We start from the raw sequence: 16,914 nt of genomic DNA on the forward strand, positions 1-16,914 counted from the left end.
GTTTTCGGTCTCTGAAAACAGTCGTCGGGCCTCTCCTCTTCTATCTTCTCAGCCCTTTGCCTTATGCACTACCTCTCACCGCCAGGCCCTACCTAACCTCTCTCGTCAGCCCGCGGACCTCCTCCCGCGCGCGTCCGAAGTTGTCCCGGACCCGACCCGGGATGTCGCCACCGTTGTGTCCAGATCATCCCCAAACGTCTACAAAACGTCACCGTTTTCGTATTTGGACTTCCTAGCTATTTTATTCGCGATCGTTCGATTGCGATCGGAGGGACGATATACCCCTAGCCTAACCTACATGCTATATATATAGACACCTAACCCTAAATGCCGTCCCATCCGTCAAATTTTTCCCCCTGCCAAGTCGGCCGCCGCCACCCTCTTCCTTGGGATCGCTCCCGATCCAAAAAATCCCCTCAGCCAACCACATCTCCTCAATCCAAATCCTCCCCGACCACCGTCCTTGTTTTCCGCCGCCACCCAATCCATTCATCCAGCCCGCAACAGTGTCTCCCCTCGATGGCTCCATCGCTCATGTCCGAGCTCCTCTGCCTCGATCCACTAGGCGCCTAGCTCGCAGCGGCCAACGCACAGGAGAGGATCTCTTGAATTCCCTTGCCCCGACCTGCTTCGCCCCATGGCCTCCTCCTTGTTGCCTTGGAGCCCGAGCGCGCCACCACCTCCTAGCGCCGCTGCCGGCGACCTTGCCGAATCAGGCCACGCCGGCCTGCCTTCAGCCACCTGCAGGCCAAGCCCGTCGCCGCTCTTTCCCTGCTCCTCTTCCTTCCTTCTCCTCCCAGCCTTACCTCGTTTTCCCTTGTCTTTTTTTCTCCATGGACAGGGATCACCAGGGCATCCGCTTCGATCTTCTGCGCCGGCCGGATCGCGCAGTTCGCCGCCGCCAGGAGCTTCCTCGCGACGGATCTCGCCTCCCGCGCGTGTCCTGGATAGGATCCGCGTCGCCGGATCTCACCTGCGCCCACCGCCATGTTTGTCTTTGTTCCGGAGCTCGAGTTCGAGCGCCATACCTCGTCGCTGCTGCCCCATGCGCCTCCTCTGCCTGGCTCGTTGACTGCGTCGCCAGCCACGTTGGCCGCACGAAGCCTCCTCTGCTCGAACCTGTCCGTCGACTGCACCCGCGTGGACTCGAGCGAGCCCAGCGCTTCGGCCCAGCATCGCCTCTGCTGGCCTCTCCCTCTGCTCCAGCGGTCCTTGGCCCATGGTTGAGGCAGCCCCCCTGTCCCTGTGCACTTTTGGGCCGGCCAGATTCGGCCCGGGACATATATTTTCCGCCGAACGTTTTTTCCTATTAATCCTGAGACAACTGTTTTGCGGTTTAGCCCCTAAAGTTCATGCATATAATAACTCTCCAACCATGCATCATATGTAAAAACTTTATATATGAAACTGGCTTAGATTTTCATCTAGTTTAATAATATGCAATTTTCATCCATGTTTAACATGTTTAAAATGATGTTTGTTTAAATTTGCTCCTATGTCATGCTAAAATGCTTTAATTCATAACTAAATAACCGTAGCTCCAAACCTAATAATCTTTTTATGTAAATGGGGTGGGAAAATGCCTAGTTTAACATGGTGTACTTGTTTTGCATGTTTATTAACTCTAAAATTATGTTTAGGGCAGAACAGTACCAAGCCTAAATATGCATATGGGGATTTACCGGAATTGTTGTTCGTTGCTTCCGGCCTCATTTAAACTTGCCTAGATAGGTAGTTTTCATTTGCTTCACTCTCTTGCCATGTTTAACAACATTTAATATTGTTGGGTACATAAACGAGAGAGAACTAAATAATTGATGTGGTGTTCCGTCAATATGCAACTCGTTGCATATTGAGCTCCACTTAACTTGTAGTTTTGTTTGTGCCCCTTGCCATGCCATGCTTCTTTAAACCAGACATGCATCATAATTGTTTGTGCATCATGCCATGTCTATGTGGTGGTTGTTTACTATGTTGTGTGCTTCTTTCCGGTGTTTGCTTCTTCGGGTTGGATTCGATAACGTCGCGTTTGTGAGGATCCGTTCGACTTCGCCCGTTTGCCTTCTTCATGGACTCGTTCTTCTTCCTTGCGGGATCTCAGGCAAGATGACCATACCCTCAAAGTCACTTCTATCTTTGCTTGCTAGTTGCTCACTCTTTTTCTATGCCTATGCTGCGATACCTACCACTTGCTTATCATGCCTCCTATATTGTTGAACCAAGCCTCTAACCCACCTTGTCCTAGCAAACCTTTGTTTGGCTATGTTACCGCTTTGCTCAGCCCCTCTTATAGCGTTGTTAGTTGCAGGTGAAGATTGAAGTTTGTTCCTTGTTGGAACATGGAGATGTTGTTCCTTGTTGGAACATGTTTACTTGTTGGGATATCACAATATATCTTATTTAAGTAATGCATCTATATACTTGGTAAAGGGTGGAAGGCTCGGCCTTATGCCTGGTGTTTTTATCCACTCTTGCCGCCCTAGTTTCCGTCATATCGGTGTTATGTTATCGGATTTTGCGTTCCTTACGCGGTTGGGTAATAATGGGAACCCCTTGACAGTTCGTCTTGAGTAAAACTCCTCCAGTAATGCCCAACATTGGTTTTGCCATTCGCCACCTACCCCTTTTCTTTCCCTTGGGTTCTGCAGACTCAAGGGTCATCTTTATTTTAACCCCCCGGGCCAGTGCTCCTCTGAGTGTTGGTCCAACCTGTCAGCTGCCGGTGGCCACCAGGGGCAACTCTGGGCTGGCCTACCCGTACCTAAGACAATCTGAGTGTGCCCTGAGAAAGAGATATGTGCAGCTCCTATCGGGATTTGTCGGCACATTCGGGCGGTGTTGCTGGTTTAGTTTTACCTTGTCAAAATGTTTTGTAACCGGGATTCCGAGTCTGATCGGGTCTTCCTGCTAGAAGGAATATCCTTCGTTGACCGTGAAAGCTTGTCATGGGCTAAGTTGGGACTCCCCTGCAGGGATTTGAACTTTCGAAAGCCGTGCCCGCGGTTATGGGCAGATGGGAATTTGTTAATGTCCGGTTGTAGAAAACCTGAAGTTGGCCTTAATTAAAATACATCAACCGCGTGTGTTGCCATGATGGTCTCTTTCCGGCGGAGTCCGGGAAGTGAACACGGTGTTGGAGTTATGCTTGACGTAGGTTGTTCTAGGATCACTTCTTGATCATAGTTGTTCGACCGTGCTTTTGCCTTCTCTTCTCGCTCTCATTTGCGTATGTTAGCCGCCATATATGCTAGTCGCTTGCTGCAGCTCCACTTCATACCTTTACCTTACCCATAAGCTTAAATAGTCTTGATCGCGAGGGTGCGAGATTGCTGAGTCCCCGTGACTCACAAATACTTCCAAAACCAGTTTGCAGGTGCCGATGTTATCGAGCAGGTGACGCAACCAAGCTCAAGGAGGAGCTCGATGAAGATCTTGTCCTTTGTGTTGTTTCGTTCTAGTTGATCAGTAGTGGAGCCCAGTTGGGGTCGATCGGAGACCTTGTCGCATTTGGGGTTCTTCTTTTATTTTGGTTCCGTAGTCGGACCTTGTTTGTATCTGGATGTTGTAATGCTTTACTCATGTATTGTGTGAAGTGGCGATTGTAAGCCAGCTATGTATCTCTTTCCCTTATGTATTACATGGGTTGTGTGGATATTACCTCACTTGCGACATTGCTTTCAATGCGGTTATGCCTCTAAGTCGTGCTTCGACACGTGGGAGATATAGCCGCATCGAGGGCGTTACAGAAGGACATCACCTCGTTGGAGAGGAAATGCTATGAGTGTCAAGAGGATGGACACGGAGATCCTACTCCTGATGATAAAGAAACTCCCTCTCTAAAAGAATCATCATCAACTTCCGATTTTCACATGTGCCTCATGGCAAGAGGTAATACCGAGGTATCATCTACTCATAGTAATGATAATTATGAGAGTGATGATGAATGTGATAGGGATATGAGTCAAGAAATATATGAAATTGGTAATTCTCTTCGTGGGGTAAATAAGAACACTTATGATATATTTAAAGATCTTATTACTCATTTTGGAAAGTCTAATGATTTACTTCACGAAGAGCAAGAACAAAATGAAAAACTTGATAGTAACCTTCTTGATGCTCTAGAAACTCTTAGAGACTTAGAATCTTCCAAAGAAGAGATTGAAGTTGCTCATGATCAACTTAAACAGGATTTTGCGCACCTTGACCTTGGCTACAAGAATGTCAAAGGAGAGCTCACCAAACTCTCTAAGTCTTATGAGGAACTTCAAGCTAGTCATGTGAAGTCTCTAGTCTCTACTAGCTCCTCTCATATTGGCAATGATGCTTGTGCTACTAACTCTACTTCTTGTGAAGCATCTATCTTGAAGGAGAATGTTGAGCTAAGGGCTCAACTTGTTTTGCTAACTAGCAATTATGGGAAATTAGAAGAAAGTCATGAAAAGCTCTCGGGCTCTCATGATGACCTTCTAATCTCCCATGAAAGGCTAACGTTAGCTCATGAGACTTTTGTGACTAAGGTAACATCTTGTGAGCCCCATGCGGACATTGGCACTAATTCTACTCAAAATTCTTTATTATCATGTGCTAGTCCTTATGATTTATCTAGACATATTGTTACCACATCTTGTGATGAATTGCTCTCCTTGCCTTGTTGCTCTAATAATGAAGTTTCTACTTCCTCTAGTACTTTTGTTGATACTAACCTTGTAGAGGAAAACAAAGAGCTCATGGCTCAAGTCACTAATTTGAAGAAAGACTTGGAAATGTGTCATGAAGGAAATTCCACTCTCAACAATATTTTGAGTGGTCAAAAATCCCCTCATGACAAGGGTGGACTTGGTTTCATCTCCAACAACAAGAAGTCCAAGAAAAAGAATAAGGGACAAGACCAAGTCAAGAATCCGGCCAACATAACATGCTTCAAGTGCAAGAATGTTGGACACCATGTGAGATATTGCCCATTGAGGAAGAAGGCTTCAAATGTGAAGCGACAAGGGAAGCGGCCTCAAGTTCAATCTCAAGTTCAACCTCAAGTTCAATCTCAAGATCAACCTCAAGCTAAAGAAAGGCCACTATCAATAATGAACCAAGGAAATGCTCCCCAAGTTGAGAAAGTAAAGAAGAAGAGAAGGGGGAGCACATGTTGCTATATTTGTCGTGAGAAGGGACACATATCTTCATCTTGTCCCAACGGTAACATCCCTAAGCCTCCTCTAGTCAATGATCATTATTCGCTTAGGAAGGATGTTGTTGGCAATTTGTTTGCCAAGTTCGTTGGCGCCCAAAGTGGTTTGGAAATGGAAAAGGCCATTTGGGTTGCCAAGCCTATTGTGAACAACTTCTTAGGACCCAACTTGGTTGGGGACCATCAGGCTCAACCTTGATCAATAGATGTGTGGAGGACATTGGAGATTTGGCTAGTTCATGAAGAAAATAATATTCACCATTTATTTGTTCGTGCCAAGTCATGTGGATTATCTTCATATTATCTATCCAATGTTCCTCCTTGCGGTAACTTGTATTTTTATTGCTTACATTGAAAGTTACTCGCCCCTTGCATGCTTAGGTTTTGTATCTAGCATGTGCATTTATATGTTGTGCTTCCTAGTATGCTTGATTTGCGTTATCTAGCATGTGTAGGTTGCATTGCACATCATATAGTGTTGCTTGTTGTCTTGAGCCTTATTTGTATATTGTTTGGCTCTTGCGAGATATTAGTGGATCATCACATTATGGGGGAGTGTTATGTTTTGTGCACATCACAAACCCAAAATGTGAATATGAGAAATACCACATAGTATTGATACTCAATATTATCTAGTCACTATGTGGTATGTCAAGCTCATTTGAAATTCAGATTCTCAGAGTATCCATTAATTATCTCTTTTAGGTGGTTATTTTCCTCTGTTGTGTGCTTGCCGTGGTATCCAGAAAGTTGCAGCAGAAAAGTTCTGGATACCCCGTGCGCACGGGGTCTTTTGACCCCCGTGCGCATGGGGTGTTGCGTAACTCTCTGGGGGCCCCATGCGCACGGGGTACTGCGTAACTCCCTGGATACCCCATGTGCACGGGGTCTTCTGACCCCCGTGCCCACGAGGTGGTTGTTGATTATGATCTTGTGCTTCTTCGGATTCTACCACCGAGTGTTAATTCCAAATACCAATTGGTATTTCTTCTTGTGGCAAAATTTTATGATCATCTTCTTCTTGGCTTGTGCTTCAACTTGCCTTATCTCACTGCTTGTACTATCTATTATCTACTTGAGTGAGATAAGCCTTTGAGCATGTGTGTAATGTATATCCTATATGCTCTTTGTTTTTTGCTTAGTTCATATGTTGTACTTTTTGTGCGGTCCTGTGTGGATTAGTCACTGATATAATTTGGACAACTTGAATGCTTTATGTTATTTTTGGAGTATTCTTCATTTAAGTGTTCTTTTGTCCAAATTGTATCTCTTTGGATCTTGGTAGGCATGTGCATGCATAGTTATTTATATAACTTTTCATGCCTTGATTGCTCTACTTGACCCTCTATATAGGGTAAACTCCATCAAATCATTAATTATTAGAAGTGTGCATGAACTTCAAGTTCATATCCTTGTGCACATATTTAATATGGAGTTTTCCCTATGTATTGTGGTTGGACTAACTACTTCGGACCCAATAAGTATGGGGACCAAATTGTACCTTAATGTGTTTTAGGTACGTTGGAGAAGCATTGGATGCTTGGCTTATTCATGAGGAAGGTGGAGACACCATGGAAAATTATTAGAGCCAAGCTTGGTTGATTCTTTGTTTTGAGAGAGAAGATAAATGAAAACCCGGTTCGGTGTAAGTGTTGCATTCTCACCATGTAAACCCGGTTATACACAATTTGGGTCTTTTTGTTGGATATGCATCAAAGTCCCACACTTACTATATTCTCAATAAATCCACGAGATGTATTGAGGAAACGGTGAATGTGGAGTGTGATGAGAATAACGGCTTCCATGCGGAGCAATTTGTTTTAAGTGTTGTAGGTGATGAGGCTCCTTCTCAAGCTACAAGTACAATGGGGATTGGTCATATTATTTCACAAGAAACACCCCTTGTCCATGTAGAAGAAGAAGGAGTAAGAGCCCCTCTTGTGGACCGACCACAAGGGAAGTTATCACCCCCAACACAAGAGCAAGATGCTATGGGAGATCATGTACCTATCCAAGAACAAGATCAAGTCCCTCAAGTTCGCGTACTATATCAAGGGCCCCTTGAACCAATGCTTTCTCTCCCGGTAACAAGTACTTACTTCATGCATTTATTTAAGTTAGAGTCAACATTGTGTATGTTGCATCATGGCATGATTAGTACCTGTTGGGTGAGTGCTTGTATGTTTTTCTTATACCTTTGCACTCATGGGTTTTTTGATATATTTTTGGACCCATGCTTAGCATGATTATCATATTGGATATCTCCATTATCCCTTGTCCAAAATATGTTCTTTTGATCCTTTGGATGTTTGATTCTCATGACATATCTTTTTGGTGCATTCTATGGATCCTCAACATAGTGTGAATTTCTGCGTTTGTCCGTAACTGGATATGTGCACTTGATTCCACTCACAATATGAGGAATGCACAAATTAAGGAGGAACCCATACTATATTGGATGTCTAGATTTTTCTTCCATTTTGGCACTTGTTGCCAATGGGGGAGAAGTTTAGAGGGTTTAGGAGAAGTGGGTTGGTTCCTGTCATCCATGCATATATACATTTGTTGTGCTTGCTCGTTGCATCGATGTGTATATAGAGAAAACTCCACCGAGTTCTTTCACATGCATATATTGTGGGGGAGTTTGCTCTATATATTGTGGTTCTACTAGCATCAAATTCTTGTGTAGTATTTCGATGCTAGTATAACCGATTTTGATAACATCAACTATCTTTGTGATATTTGAGGCTATCAAAACCACCTCAAGTATACAATTTATTCTCGGATAGATTGCATACTTGTTTTAAATTCATTATATAAACCCTGTTGTTGAGATTGTCATCAATTACCAAAATGGGGGAGATTGAAAGGGCATGTAGCCCCTAAGTGTGGTTTTGGTAATTAAATGACAATCTCTATGGATTAATGTTTCTCAATGAGATATATTTGAAGGTTTTGTCCATAGATGGTGCCTCAAGGATATTGAATGGAATCAAGGATGAAGTCCATATATATAAAGATATGTTTGTTGTATGCTTTGGAGTTAAATGACAATTCCTATGGAGCATCAAGTGCATTGAATCTTATATGAAGATATGTTCCATAGTGATGCTTGAAGTGCATTGGGTTGTTTTGTGAAGTCTTCCATCAAAGCATCTGAAGAAGTCCTCATGGTATCCTTCTCTGGATACCCCTTGCACATGGGCTTGTACCATGCGCATGGGGTCGAGTGTCAACTCTCTGGATACCCCGTGATTACGAGGCCTAGGTGTTGGCTCTCGAGATCCCATACCCAGTGAGGTTTCAAGTTGGTCTTCGAGTACTTCTATTGAATCCATCAAGATTGATTTCTATGCCTAATCTAATTATGTTCATGGTGGAGTTCATTGGAGGATCTCTAAGACTGACATATTTGGGCTTTTAAGGATCAAGGGCTTGAGAGAATAATCAAAGAGAAGAATTCAAGTTATGGTTTCAAGACAAGATCATGGTGAGCTTATGTGTTGGGTTTAGGTTGATCAAGTCTTGAAGCAAGCAACTAGAGTGAAGAATTCATTGCACCTCTCAAGATATTATGATGGAGGACTTTTAAGGATCAAGGGTTTGAGAGAATAATCAAAGAGAAGAATTCAAGTTATGATTCAAGACAAGATCATGGTGAGCTCACATGTTGGGTTTCAGTTGATCAAGTCTTAAAGCAAGCAACTAGAGTGAACAATTCATTATGCCTCTCAAGAGATTGTGATGGAGTTTTTTAGAAGGGAAAGTGGTGATCAAGATGATATTCATACTGGAAGTTGATATGGTCATGAAAGAGTCTTTGGTGATATTGTCTTGAAGCAATGAAGGGAAATGAAGAGTTCATTGTGGTTTTCAAGAAACCAAGATGGAGCTTGGAGTAAAGATGTTGGTTGACCAAGATGAAGCTCGAATATTATATCTAGATGGTCAACTCTCAAAGCGCAAACATTGTACCACGTGGGACCAAGTGATCTGGTGGTATGGTAAGTAATTGTGAATTGTGCTTTGTTACCTAATCCATGCTATGTGTTTGTTATGTCTATGTGGGTTAGGTGTTTCTCATGGGCTTGCATCAAAAGGAAAGATCTCAAGTAGCCTATGTGTGGATGACATCAAGTAGTGATGGTCATCGAGTTCGAGGAGTCCAAGTACAAGATGAGAAGCCGGAGGTTATATGCTTTGAAGCTTGCGGTCCACATCATGATAATGCTCATGTGAAGATGGGCTTAAGTTAAGGCTTCCCTCATTGCAATATGAGGAAGCAATTCAAGCATCTTCACCAAGTGGTTGTGGACAAGAAAGGGATTCCAACTTGAGACAAGCATTGGAGTCATCACCAAGCTCAAGTTGAATATGCAAGGCAAAGGTATACATTAGCTAGGTTTTCCTAGTTTTGCCGGTCTCATGGTGCTTGGAGGGAGGCCGGATTATAGGTTTGCTAGCCGTACTATCAAGAGGGACTCTCAGGCAAGTAGCTTGATCATGTCGCATGTAGAGAGCTCAAACCTTTGCATTACTTGCATCATTATTTCTTGTTTATCTTGGGTGGTTCTCTATGTGAGGACCTTGGCCTTTTCCATAACTTCAAAACGAGCCCAAGATCATCGAATTCGGAGTTCGTATGCCAAAGTTTTCACTGTTTTAGTGGGCTGCTGCAGGCTGTTCTGGGTACCCCGTGGACACGGGGGTTTTGACCCTCGTGGGCACGGGGCCCCGTGCACACGGGCTTGTACCATGCACACGGAACCCCGTGGGCACGGGGTGTCCAGGAAGTGTCTGTTGGAGCCCCAACGGCTAGTTTTGGAAGTTGGCTATAAAAGAGCCCTTCCTCCCCGTCGGTTTGGGGGTTGTTCATTCACATTCTAAACATCATTTTGAGCCTCTTACCACCTCTCCCAAACCCCTATCTCCCCTCTAAGTGAAGGGGGATTTGTGGATGGATCTTGGAGTCATTTGTTGATTTCCTCCATTGCATCCCCTCTCTTCAATCCCCTACTTTCTTGAGTTGCATCTTGTGAGATTGAGAGAGTGAGTTGAGAATTTGTTGCTTGACCTTGCATTGCATTTGTTGCTTTGGTTTGAGCTCCCCGCATCGATTTGTTCGAGTGAGAGCCCGTGAGTTTATTACTCTTGGAGGCTTCGCCTCCTAAACGGTTTGGTGATACATTGAGAAGATTGTGAAGAGGCCTATGTGGCCAAGGTTCCCCCGGAAGCTTCCTTTTGTGATGTGCTCCGGGGAAGGGTGTTGAAGTGGCATAGGTGGTCAAGTTCCTCCGGAAGCTTCCATGGTTGTGGTGTGCTCCGGAGAAGTTTGTAAAGGTGTGATGGTTGCCTTCAAGACCAACCCCGAGTGAACCGAGGCTCATCCGTTGGGGTGACTCGGAAGGGAGAATACAGTGAGTCACTTGGTGATGCCCCGGAGCTTTGGCTTTGGCACCGCTCTAACGGAGATTAGCACTCTCATGAGTGTGAACTTCGGGATAAATCCGCGTCTCCGACTCACTTGTGGTTATTTCATACCCACACCTTTTACTTTCCACAATTCATACTTGCTCATATTGATATATCTTGTGCTAGTTGAATTGCTTAGTACTTCCTATATTTCCTTATCTTGTGATATAGTTTGTGCTTGCTAGTTTCTTTTAGTGCCTATCTTGTTTAGCATAGGTTGTTGGTGCACTTAGTTGAGCCTAGCATATTTAGGATTTGTGCATGAAAAGTATCCGTTAGCTTAATTCCGCATTAGGATAAAGCCAAATTCGTAAAAGTTTTAAAACGCATATTCACCCCCCTCTAGTCGTCATCTAGATCATTTCAGTGGGTATTTTTATTTAGTTACTATTTCAAATTATAGACCAGGGGGTGTTGTCATGTCTAAAGAAGATGTTTCACCTGTAGAAGTGGTTTGCAATGGAAGTAGTGAAGTAGAGCTACCATCCATCAAATTCTTGACATTATGTTGTTCCTCAAATGGGAGAGCTGCATCATTGGTTTCAGAGACCCGGAGTGTGTCATTATTTTCTGTCCCAATGATCAGTTGGTCGTCACCAGTATCCTGGATATCATCCTGAGTGTAAAGAACAGTGCTAGTATTAAGAGCAGGTGAGGTCATGTTGTTCTGAGCAACAGTAAGGGAGTTGAAAAAAGCTTCATATTGCATAGGATATACAAGCAAAACTTTGTCAGCAGTGTGAGCTTGATGAAAAATAACCTCCAAGCTCTGGTCCATAATGGGCTGAATGTTTTTTCAGTGGAGGCCCATCAACAGCCAGCTGGGCCACTGGAACAATGATGTTATGGGCCTCAGGTTCCACTTGGTCTGACTGCATATTTAAATCAGGTAGGTATGGCGCCAAGGGGCCATTGGCAGAAGCAGCAGAATTTGCATTGTTATTTGATGGTGCCATTGACACAATAATGATGTTGTTGGCATTGGCATCATCATCTAGAGGAAACTCTTCTTCCATGGGAGCCATTAAATCATTAAGAGCCAGAAATTCTCCAGAATGCAGTTCCTGATCAATGAGTGGGTCCCGTGCCATGGCCCAATAACCCCATCCAGGGAGATCCTCCATCTCATCATCTTGGTTACTACCATTGTTATCAATTGGATTTAGGGCTAGCTGAAGGCTAAGTTGTGAGGGCTGCTGCTGCCCAATATTGCCCTGATGGCCTTCATGCTCATGTTGCTGACTAGGGCCCAAAGTGATTATGTTGATTAGGATGAAAGTTCCCTTGCTGAGAGACAGGATGTGGAATACCATTCTGAAGAACAGGGTCCTCATCTAGAGCTTCAATCCCCAAAATCTGCTATTGCAAGATGACTATAGGAACAATAAGCGACTCTATTTGATAATCGTCCCCTTCCCCAAAGAAAATACTGGCTGGAATATCTCTAAGTTCCCCCACTCTAATGTGATCATCAGATTAGCTCTAGTACTCATAACTCTGTCCCACATAACAAACTTGTTTCATACTGTTGGCTTAGGTGGTTTTTGTTGGTTATCATTATAACTGTACTGTTGGCTTAGGTGGTTTTTGTTGGTTATTGTTATAACTGTACTCGATTACTTTGTCTATCATTCTATTTTATTTTTATTGTATGACCACATCTGAAACTTAACTTTATAATTTTACATGGTATGCTTATAAAGTCCCGCAAAAACGCGCGCGGGGCATCATCTAGTAGAGCTAGTTGGGTTGTCCCAAAGCAGCGGCCACCTTTTAACCACAGCAGCCACCTTTTAACCACTGATCAATAGAGCAGCTCTTCCCCTAAATTTGCAAGAAAACAGAGATCATCCCAAATACTCCCTCCGTAAACTAATATAAAAGCGTTTAGAATACTAAAGTAGTGATCTAAATGTTCTTATATTAGTTTACAGAGGGAGTACAAAGCGACTGTCTGACTCAGGAACGGCAAAAGAACTTCAGAGCTAAAACTGGGGCTATAAAGAAGATAATCACAATCTTGATTTCACTTCATCCTCAACTACAATTCATTTCACCCCCAATTCAACAGATATGATTCCAAACTACCCAAATCAGCACGGTCCAAAAACAAAAACACAGCTCATACGACTGCCTGGTGCAGCCACTTGGAACTACAGTCAGAGAAAGGGATGAATCGATGCGGTTTCCATCTACTCTTCCTCCATGTCGTCCACATCTCCGCCGTCCTGCATGATCTTCATCTTCTTCACGGCGTGCGCCGCATCGCCCCCGACAGCTCCGTTAGGGACCTGGATGAGGATATCGGACTTGTGGCCCGTGCGCGCGTTCACCAGCCCCCCGTGCTTGTCGACGCCATAGGTCAGCTCGTCCTTGCTGGGCGCGGCGTCGATGTACACCGTGGAATTCTCGTCGATCTCCTCGCGGATCAACATCTTGGACAGCTCCGTCACTATCCTCTTCTCGATCCATCTCCTGATTGGCCTGGCGCCATACACCTGTTGCCGCATATTGAAATGGCACCCAGTTAGAATCTAGTATGTCAGAACAGTAGTCTGTTGATGTGTGAATGAGATTTGGAGCATAATTGGTTTGCTACCAATATTTGGCTTGCCAAATGTTGGCACTGCCAACTATTGGCAATACCGAGACTTGCCAACTAGTGGCAACTTTATGTAAGAAAGACAAAAAAACTCGTAGCCAACCAAGTAGTTGCCAATATTTGGCACAATGCCAAAAATTGGCATGCCAATGTTTGGCAGCAAACCAATTATACTCTTGATGCCTCCACGTACCGGATCGTAAGAGAGTGAGAGGATGACGTCCAGGGCGGCGTCGGTGACGGCCAGAGCGACGCCCCTCTCGGCAAGACGGACTGCCACATCTTTCATCTGAAGCCGGGCGACCTTCCGCAGCTGCTCGTGCGACAGAGGGTCGAAGATGACGATCTCGTCCAGACGGTTCAGCAGCTCCGGCCGGAAATGCCTCCTCACCTGCAGGTCAACATTATTCTCGCATCAGGCATCAGACTGCATGCAAACTGATTGATTCAGAACAAAATGCAGATTAGGTGCAAATTCAGTAGTACATACCTCCTGCATGACGAGATCGCGAGCAACCTTCATCGAGTTGCCCACCATTCCGGCGAGCAGGTGCTCCGCGCCAAGGTTCGAGGTCATGATGATCACGGTGTTCCTGAAGTCCACCGTCCTGCCTTGCCCGTCGGTCAACCGCCCGTCGTCCAGGACCTGGAGCAGAGTGTTGAATACCGCCACATGCGCCTTCTCAACCTCGTCGAAGAGGATGACACTGTATGGCCTCCTCCTCACTTGCTCCGTCAGCTGCCCTCCTTCCTCATGACCAACGTAACTGCAAATTCACAGCAAGTTCACAAGTCAGAAATTGCATATGATGCACATCCATGGTGGTGAGCATACAGAATTGTGCTTAGTACTTACCCAGGTGGGGCTCCGATTAGCCGGGCAACCGAATGCTGCTCCATGTATTCAGACATGTCGATGCGGACGAGCAGGTTCTCATCATCAAACAGCTGCTCAGCTAGAGCCTTTGCGAGCTCGGTTTTACCCACACCGGTCGGTCCGAGGAAGAGGAATGAACCAGTAGGCTGCTGTGGCCGCCCAAGGCCAGCCCTCGACCGCAAAACAGCCTCTCCGACCGCATTGACGGCCTCATACTGTCCAACCACCCTCTGATGCAGTCTGTCAGCAAGCCCGATCAGCCTCGCCTTCTCATTCTGCCCGAGCCTGGTGACAGGAATGCCAGTCCAGCGGCTCACCACCTGCATATGCAAAGAGATCGTCTCAATACAACATCGTTCATACCTGAAGTGAAGAACACCATAAAATTGTTTGCAACAACGAACTTACCTCGGCAATCTGGTCCGGGCCGACAGTCTCTGTTAACATCAAGTTCTCGCCGGTCTCACCCTCCAGCTTAGCAATGGCAGCGTCAACCTCCTGCAGAGCACCGTATCTGAGATCAGCCACGCGGGCCAAGTCCATCCGGCGCTCGGCCTCCTGCAGAGTGAACTGCAGCTCTTCGCGGCGCTGCTTCAGGCTCCTGATCTCGTCGATCCTCTCTTTCTCCTTGCGGTACTTCATCTGCAGCGGCTGCAGCTTGTCTCGCAGATCGTCCAACTCTTTCCTCACCTGAAACAGTTCCAGTTTTTGAACATCGTCAGAACAGAGCAGGTACAGTGCAGTTTTTGCACATTGTCAGAACGAAGCAACTAGACTGATAAAATCAAGATCACCAATTCATCAGTTACTCACATCAACTAACCGAGCTTTGCTAGCCTTGTCCTTCTCCTTCTCGAGGGCATGGAGCTCGACTTCCAACTGGATTCTCTTCCTCTCGAGGTTGTCAATCTCTTCAGGCTGGCTGTCAAGCTGCACCCTCACATTTGCACAGGCCTCGTCGACCAAATCGATTGCTTTATCAGGCAAATGACGACCTGTAACAAAACGAAAACAAAACAGCGATTTAAGACCAACGAAGGCAAAAACTCTGCAAATTTGACCACGCAGAAATGATAATGTCATGTCAGAAAATTGGCTTGGCAAGAACAGAGCACTTACCCGTGATGTACCTCGACGAGAGCTGCGCGGCAATGACGAGCGCGCGGTCCTGGATCCTCACACCATGGTGGCCCTCGTACTTCTCCTTGAGCCCTCTCAGTATGCTGACGGTGTCGGGGACGCTGGGCTCCGCCACGAACACCTGCTGGAACCGCCTCTCGAACGCCGCGTCCTTCTCCACGTACTTCCTGTACTCCTCGAGGGTCGTGGCGCCGATGCACCTGAGCTGCCCCCTCGCCAGCATCGGCTTGAACAGGTTGGCGGCGTCCATGGACCCCTCCGTCCGCCCGGCGCCGAGCACCAGGTGTATCTCGTCGATGAACAGGATCACCTTCCCCTCGGCCTCCTCCACCTCCTTGAGCACGGCCTTGAGCCGCTCCTCGAACTCGCCGCGGTACTTGGCGCCGGCCACGAGCGCGCCCATGTCCAGCGCCACCAGGCGCACGTCCAGGAGGTTGCTGGGGACGTCGCCGCGCACGACGCGCTGAGCGAGCCCCTCCACGACGGCGGTCTTGCCCACGCCGGGCTCGCCGATGAGGACGGGGTTGTTCTTGGTGCGCCGCGACAGGATCCGCACCACGCGCCGGATCTCCTCGTCGCGGCCGATGACCGGGTCCAGCTTGCCGGCCACCTCCACCAGGTCGCGGCCGTACGTCTTGAGGGCCTGGAAGTTGGTGTCCCCCGACGCCGACTCCACGCGCCGGTTGTCGCCTCCCCGGAGCTTCTCCACCTCGGCCTTCACCCGCGCGGCGGAGATACCGGCCTCCTTGAGCGCGTCGGAGATCTGCGCGTCCTCGAGGAGGCCCATGAGCAGCTGGTCGACGGCGAGGTGCGAGTCGCCGCGCGACTTCTGCGCCGACTGCGCGCGGCGGACGGCCTTGACCAGCGAGGTGGAGGCCGGGACGGTGTCGGGCGGCGGGGACTGCGAGGGAAGCCGCTTGAGCGCGGCGGACGCGACGCGCTCGAACGAATCGGCCGCGGCGTCGTTGCCGCCGGACGCGTGGGCGATGGCCTGGCGGAGGATGCCCGACCTGTCCGCCGCGAGCGCCGCGGCGAGGTGCAGCGGCGTGAGCTGCGCGTGGCCGGCCTCGGACGCCATCTCGTGCGCCGCCGCGAGCGCCTCATTGGTCTTGTGCGTGAACTTGTCGGGATTCATGTCTTCCTCTTCTGCGAGCTACGGATTAACCGCAACGGAACTGGCAATGGTGATTGGGGGGGATTCGTTGGTTGGATGATTCGCCTTGGTGTCTTCTTCTCGTCGGAAATTGCTGGGGGGATCGGAGATGAGACGGGTAATAAGAGGCGGGAGGGGAGGATTCGCCGGAGGTCTAGAACGGCGTGGAAGCGGCGGGAAGGCGGCGAGTTAGGGGGACAAGAATGTCCCAGAACATTCTAGTGTGGAACCGTTTTATTTGGAAAACCCGAAACCGTGCGCATTACTGTATCTCCTATCGCACGAGACAGTATCCCGACCGTTGGTTCCGATTTCATGCCTTCCCCAATTTTTATTTTTATTTTTTGCTCTGTGTCCTGCAACTATGGACATGAAATTCCCTTAAAAAACTATTGACATGAAATACAATTTCTGAAGGAAAATGCTTGGTATCATCCGACGGCCTCCTCTGCAATCGTCAGATTAACTTTTAATCATGCGGCACA

The 16,914-nt window shown here is 46.9% G+C and overlaps 1 protein-coding gene across 1 annotated transcript; it reads right to left on the reverse strand.

The window, feature by feature from the left end:
* Positions 1-12,655: 12,655 nt before the first annotated feature.
* On the reverse strand, positions 12,656-16,667 carry LOC125544628 (chaperone protein ClpB1). The gene is made up of 7 exons (XM_048708368.2): positions 15,256-16,667; positions 14,950-15,131; positions 14,545-14,826; positions 14,116-14,456; positions 13,750-14,026; positions 13,453-13,650; positions 12,656-13,155 (listed from the first exon to the last, which is right to left on the reverse strand). The coding sequence occupies exons 1-7, from the start codon at positions 16,409-16,411 to the stop codon at positions 12,850-12,852; spliced, it is 2,742 nt and encodes a 913-aa protein (XP_048564325.2). The 5' UTR covers positions 16,412-16,667; the 3' UTR covers positions 12,656-12,849.
* Positions 16,668-16,914: the final 247 nt, after the last annotated feature.

Source organism: Triticum urartu, chromosome 3A (genome assembly GCF_056163025.1).
Source record: "Triticum urartu cultivar PI428250 chromosome 3A, HENAU_Tu73, whole genome shotgun sequence".
In the NCBI taxonomy this organism is placed as follows: domain Eukaryota; kingdom Viridiplantae; phylum Streptophyta; class Magnoliopsida; order Poales; family Poaceae; genus Triticum; species Triticum urartu.

Excerpts from the sequence above, each read along its gene's own strand:
- LOC125544628 (XM_048708368.2), bottom strand. The coding sequence starts at position 16,411 with ATGAATCCCGACAAGTTCACGCACAAGACCAATGAGGCGCTCGCGGCG. Across the intron at positions 14,827-14,949 it reads GCAAAGCTCGGTTAGTTGAT|GTGAGGAAAGAGTTGGACGA; the intron begins GTGAGTAACTGA and ends GAACTGTTTCAG. Across the intron at positions 14,457-14,544 it reads GCCCGGACCAGATTGCCGAG|GTGGTGAGCCGCTGGACTGG; the intron begins GTAAGTTCGTTG and ends TTGCATATGCAG.